Raw genomic sequence first — 5,419 nt, 5'->3', positions numbered from 1 at the left:
TCATTGCTTTAATGGAGAAGGTTTTTGGAGATTCTTACTCTGTTTCACTGATGTCACCTTTTTTTTTTGGTCTTTGCTGAAATATTCTAATTTTTCATTTGTTTATTGCTCTTTGAGGCACTTTGATGATGGTACCTTTAAAATCTTTGTTAACGTCACTTGATAGTCTTTCCTAATTCAAGTTGCTGTTTCCTGATTCTTCTTATAACAAGTGAATTTTTATTTTATTTTATTTATTTATTTATTTATTTATTTTTTCGGTACGCGGGCCTCTCACTGTTGTGGCCTCTCCCGTTGCGGAGCACAGGCTCCGGACGCGCAGGCTCAGCGGCCATGGCTCACGGGCCCAAGTTCATGCAATACTCAGGGAATTAATATCTCCTCCAGGATGGAGCATGGCGTGAAAGAAGAACAGTGGCTGAAAAGGCAAGCCAAAGTCATATTACAAATGCCCTTCAATTACTTGCTAAGAAAATTAGAGTGACTACTGTAGGCAGAAAAAAGAGAATCTCATCATTATCTATGTCTCTTAGATAACTGTCAGCAGTGTGGGAGATAGACTTGAGTTCATAATTAAGGTTTTGTTTTTGTTTTTTAAGTTTTTTGGCCACACCCATGGCACGTGGGATCTCAGTTCCCCCCCACCAGGGATAGAACCAGCACCCTCTGCATTGGAAGTGCAGAGTCTTAACCACTGGTCTGCCGGGGAAGTCCCTATAATTACGGTTTTTGTTTGTTTGTGTTGTTGTTTTGGGGCCTAAATATGAGTGTTAACTAGATCAGCCTAAAGGCAGGAAGGAGATCAGGAATTTCTTTTCTAGAGACACTTAGGGGCGAATTTAATAGATGGAAAGATGATAAGGGATTAAACCAGGAATATTTCAGTGGCAATAAAGAGGCAGGGATAGATGGAAAGATTTCAGGGATAGGATGGGAAATGTGAGTCATGTCACCAGCACTCTATACAATTATGTCATCTCAAACACTTGACAGTTGAGGCTTTCTCTAACTCACCCTCAACTCACCCAGTGTGGCAAATGGCACACATTGGGTGGGGGGGTCTGTTTCCCAAGCTACCCATGGCTCATTCGTGTGCCCATTAGATTGCCAGCCTCTTTAGGTCAGGGATCATATCTTTTCTTCTCTGTGTCCCACAGAAAGGTGTGCTGGATGGTTGATGAATGAGTGGAAACTAGACATTCATAAATGACTGAAGATTACACGCAACCTGGCAATAAAAGCACTAGCATTAAAAATTCACGGATAGCAAGACACTACACCAATTAACGTTAAACCTAAACTTTCGCAGCACTTGTTCCCCCCATCTTTTTTAAGCTGGTAAACTACCCATCCCACACATAACTATAGAGGCTAGAGCCGTAAGTCCCGATTGCAAACCAGCTTGCCGGACCAAACCTCTGACGCTCGAATTTCCGGGGGGAAGCGTGAGTATGTTACTACGGATCGATTGCTTTTGCCTGGCGGAGACCTATCTGGAAGGGCCCTGCACTGGGAGGCAAAGGAAAGGAGGTTAGTAAAGGACGTACTCCGGGGGAGGGACCCTGAGCCACTTATTTTCGGAAGGCCACGCTGGCCTGTTCGGGTGGGCTTCCAAGCGGGTCGGAGAGTTCAGTCATGTTCGCCCACGCAGTGATGCGCGCCCTGCGGAAGAATAAGACGCTTCGCTACGGTGTTCCCATGTTGGTGAGCGCAGTGAGAAAAAAGTGGGGGAGGGATTCCGGAAGGGGTGGGACCACAAGTCTGGCTGGAAGGAGAGTTCTGTGAAACTGTAACGCTTGCGACCCGGAACGGCAGTCTGGGCTAGGAAGGGGCTGGCGTTTAGGTAGTCCTAGTCTCCTAGTCTCTCCCCGCGCTGGTAGTGGGATCTCGAGTCCCCCTCTTACCTCTTTGGTAGTTACCTGGATGTGCTTCTGAGAGTGATGTCAGAACCAGATTTTAACCCAAGTCTGGATGATTACTAAACTTCCATCCTCCCCCGCTCCGCGCCCGCCCGCCCCCAGCTACAGCTTGACGATACTCTGCATCATTGGAACTGGTTGTATTTACTTAATTTAACTATACATTTTCGGGCATCTTCCGGTTTCAGCTTCTTAGTTTGTGAACTGGCTTAATTCTTCCAGGGTTGTTATGAGTTAAATAAATCCTTGTGAGTTGAATGTAGCACATTGTAGCAGCCCTCAAACGATGGTCGCTGAATTATAGTTGATATTTTTAAAGCACGTTGAAAGTAGTTTTGTGTCTATTTGTTTGCATCCACTCCTACACTGAGTTCCCAGAAGGTCGCGTTCGTCTTGAAAATTTAGATCGATGTTGGCTTAACACAACACCAACCCGAGTTGGAATCCAGCGAGACCACTCATTTTCTTTTCAGTTTGACCTTGGCAAGTTACTTTGCTTCAGCAAGCCTTGATGTCATAGTAAATGAAACAATTTAAATATAAAGCATGTGGACAAAGTCCACTTTCTTTTCAATAGTTTATTACTTTGGTATGGATTTGGTACAGGTGAAGTTACCAGCTTTTGCATTTAAGCAGGACTAAACGAAAGAAGGGCCTTAGAAAAGTAATGAGTTTTTTACTCATCTTTGATGAATGTGGATTTCTTTCTAAACTTTGGAAACTCCTTTTTATCTATATTTTTTAAAGTTTAAAGAAAACTGTTTATAAGACAGTGCAGTAATTATATTTGTGTAGCTGACGGGGAATGTGTAAAAACTATCCTCCCTGTAGATTCCCCTGCCACAAAATAGAGATCCATTCAGAAATACTGTGATTGTAGTCACTAACTTGATCCATTCAGAAATAACTGTGATTGTAGTCACTAACTTGAGGTCACCTGTATGTCCCACTGGAAGACACTTTGATTTTGTTTCTTATCTTTCAAAATCATCAAAGCTAAGCTCTTAAAACCACTAGTATTAATGTACCTTCTAAGGTTTCCCTCATTTGTTTTATTTCATGGAATGGAAACTACCATAGTAGACTTCTTCCCAAGTATATTTCTCTATACTGGCCTATGTGTCTATATTGGACCTGTACTATACTGGACCTAGGTCTGTACTGTTTCAAAATATGGGTCCTAGACATATAACTACTTTTGTAGAGGAAAATGTTGAATTCAGTACTCTGAAACCCAACACTACTAGAAAGAACTCAAAAGATACATCGTCTTCATCATGTATCAGTCAAATATTCCATAATTACTATAGTGTACTACTATACTTCAAGTTAAAATTATTTCCTCTTTTAGATAAATGTTAATGCTTGCTTCATAAGAATCTTTATTCAGCAACATACAGAAGAGGACTTAGAGTACCAGGTATAGGCCAATAATACTCTCCTTCCCTGCTCTCCCAAACCACTTGAAAAAGAGAATGTATTTGTAGTCTCCCAAACCACTTGAGAAAGAGAGTATATTTGTTGTTTCAGTTTCCACACTGCGCATTTAGTCCCCAGAATTTCCCTTTCTAATCTGACCAGTGACTACTGGTTTCTACATTCTAAAAAATTAGCCCATTTAATGTTTTCTGTTCAGTTGTTTTTAGTTTATTCAGTGTTATGCAACTATCACCACAGTCTAATTTTAGAACATTTTCATCACCCTAAGAGAAACACCGTATTCACAAGTAGACACTTCCTGTTGTCCCCTACCCTTCTCCCATCCTAGTTAACCACTAATCTACTTTTGTCTATAGATTTCATAGAATAATACAACTTATGGTCTTTTGTGACTGACTTTGTTCACTTAGCATAATGTTTTCAAGGTTCATTCATGTAACATCAAAACTTCATTCCTTTTAATGGCTAATATTGCATCTGTTGGAATATTTATTTTTCATTGATGAACATTTAGGAGGTTGTTTTCATTTCTTGGCTATTATGAATAATGTTGCTGTGAACATTCATGTACAGATTTTTGTATGGATGTATTTTCATTTCTCTTGAGTAAATACCTAGTAGTAGAATTGCTGGGTCATATGGTAACTCCATGTTTAACATTTTGAGGAACTGCCAAGCTGTTTCCCAAAAACTACATCATTTTACATTCCCACCAGCAATATATGAGGCTTCTGATTTTTCCATTCTTGCCAACAGTTGTCATTGTCCACTTAAAAATAAATAAACCCTTACTAGTGGGTGTGAAGTGGTATCTCACTGTGGTTTTGATTTGCATTTCCCTAATGACTAATAATGCAGGACATTCGTTCATACAATGGATTATTGGTTATCTGTATATCTTCTTTGGGGAAATGTCTATTCAAGTCCTTTGCCCGTTTTTAAATGGGGCTGTTTTTCTTTTTATGGGCAGAGGTTTTCTTAAACACCTGGAGCCAGTAAGTTTCCCAGTGTTTGTCAAGGGGCTCTGTGTGTTTGGGCATGCCTTCAGTACTCAGGCAGGTTACAAACTCTGCCTTAAGCTGTTACTTCTTGCTTGCTGAGAGCCTCTAGGTTAGCCATAGGTGAGTGTTTAGGGCCTTCTCTGATCTCTCCTGAGCTTACACACTGCTCTGGGCATGTGGACAGTTCTGCTCATGTGCATGTCCTTCCAGAGTGTCAGGAATATGTTTGAGCTTTTCAGAGTCCTCTGTGGACACCTCATGCCTCCTGTTTTCCTTTTGAGTTTATTGGTTAGGCTATTCCTTGCCCTGTTATCTACCACCTCAGGCAGTATGATGTTAAACAATGGCCTCTGAATTTTTTCAGCAAACACTTCCAGGGAGAAGTCTGTTTGCACTAGTTGAGCTCCAAGTCAGGAAAACTAAAGACGGCCTTGCGAGTGGGTCTTGCAGGGAACCACCAGACTGGTCAAATAATGAAACTTCTCAGGGAATAAGACTTCAACGACCTCCACCCGATTATGCCCCTTCCAGTTGTTACTGCTTTATATCCTGATTTTAGACTGTTGGTTTTCATGTTTACCAAGGAGCTGGGGTCGAGACGTGGGAATAGGTAGGCTAAAAATGCCACCAAGCTTTCTGCTTTAACTGAGATTCAGTCATTCTTCTTACGTAAATGTTCCCAACATTATTGCAGGCCTTTTTTAATTTCCAAAGTTCTGAAAAAGTAGATTTCACAACTTTTGCCAGTGTTTTCATTGCTTTAATGGAGAAGGTTTTTGGAGATTCTTACTCTGTTTCACTGATGTCACCTTTTTTTTTTGGTCTTTGCTGAAATATTCTAATTTTTCATTTGTTTATTGCTCTTTGAGGCACTTTGATGATGGTACCTTTAAAATCTTTGTTAACGTCACTTGATAGTCTTTCCTAATTCAAGTTGCTGTTTCCTGATTCTTCTTATAACAAGTGAATTTTTATTTTATTTTATTTATTTATTTATTTATTTATTTTTTCGGTACGCGGGCCTCTCACTGTTGTGGCCTCTCCCGTTGCGGAGCACAG

At 40.7% G+C, this 5,419-nt stretch overlaps 1 protein-coding gene across 1 annotated transcript in view; it reads left to right on the top strand.

The window, feature by feature from the left end:
- Positions 1–1,536: 1,536 nt before the first annotated feature.
- Positions 1,537–5,419, top strand: part of COX16 (cytochrome c oxidase assembly factor COX16) — a 124,224-nt gene continuing 120,341 nt past the window's right edge. The window contains exon 1 of the mRNA XM_055088567.1: positions 1,537–1,704. Within this exon, the coding sequence (XP_054944542.1) occupies positions 1,636–1,704 (69 nt within the window). The 5' untranslated portion in view covers positions 1,537–1,635. The remainder of the gene's footprint in view (positions 1,705–5,419) is intronic.

This window comes from Physeter macrocephalus, chromosome 11, assembly GCF_002837175.3.
Source record: "Physeter macrocephalus isolate SW-GA chromosome 11, ASM283717v5, whole genome shotgun sequence".
NCBI classification, from domain to species: domain Eukaryota; kingdom Metazoa; phylum Chordata; class Mammalia; order Artiodactyla; family Physeteridae; genus Physeter; species Physeter macrocephalus.
This window is presented reverse-complemented; position numbering and strand designations above follow the sequence as displayed.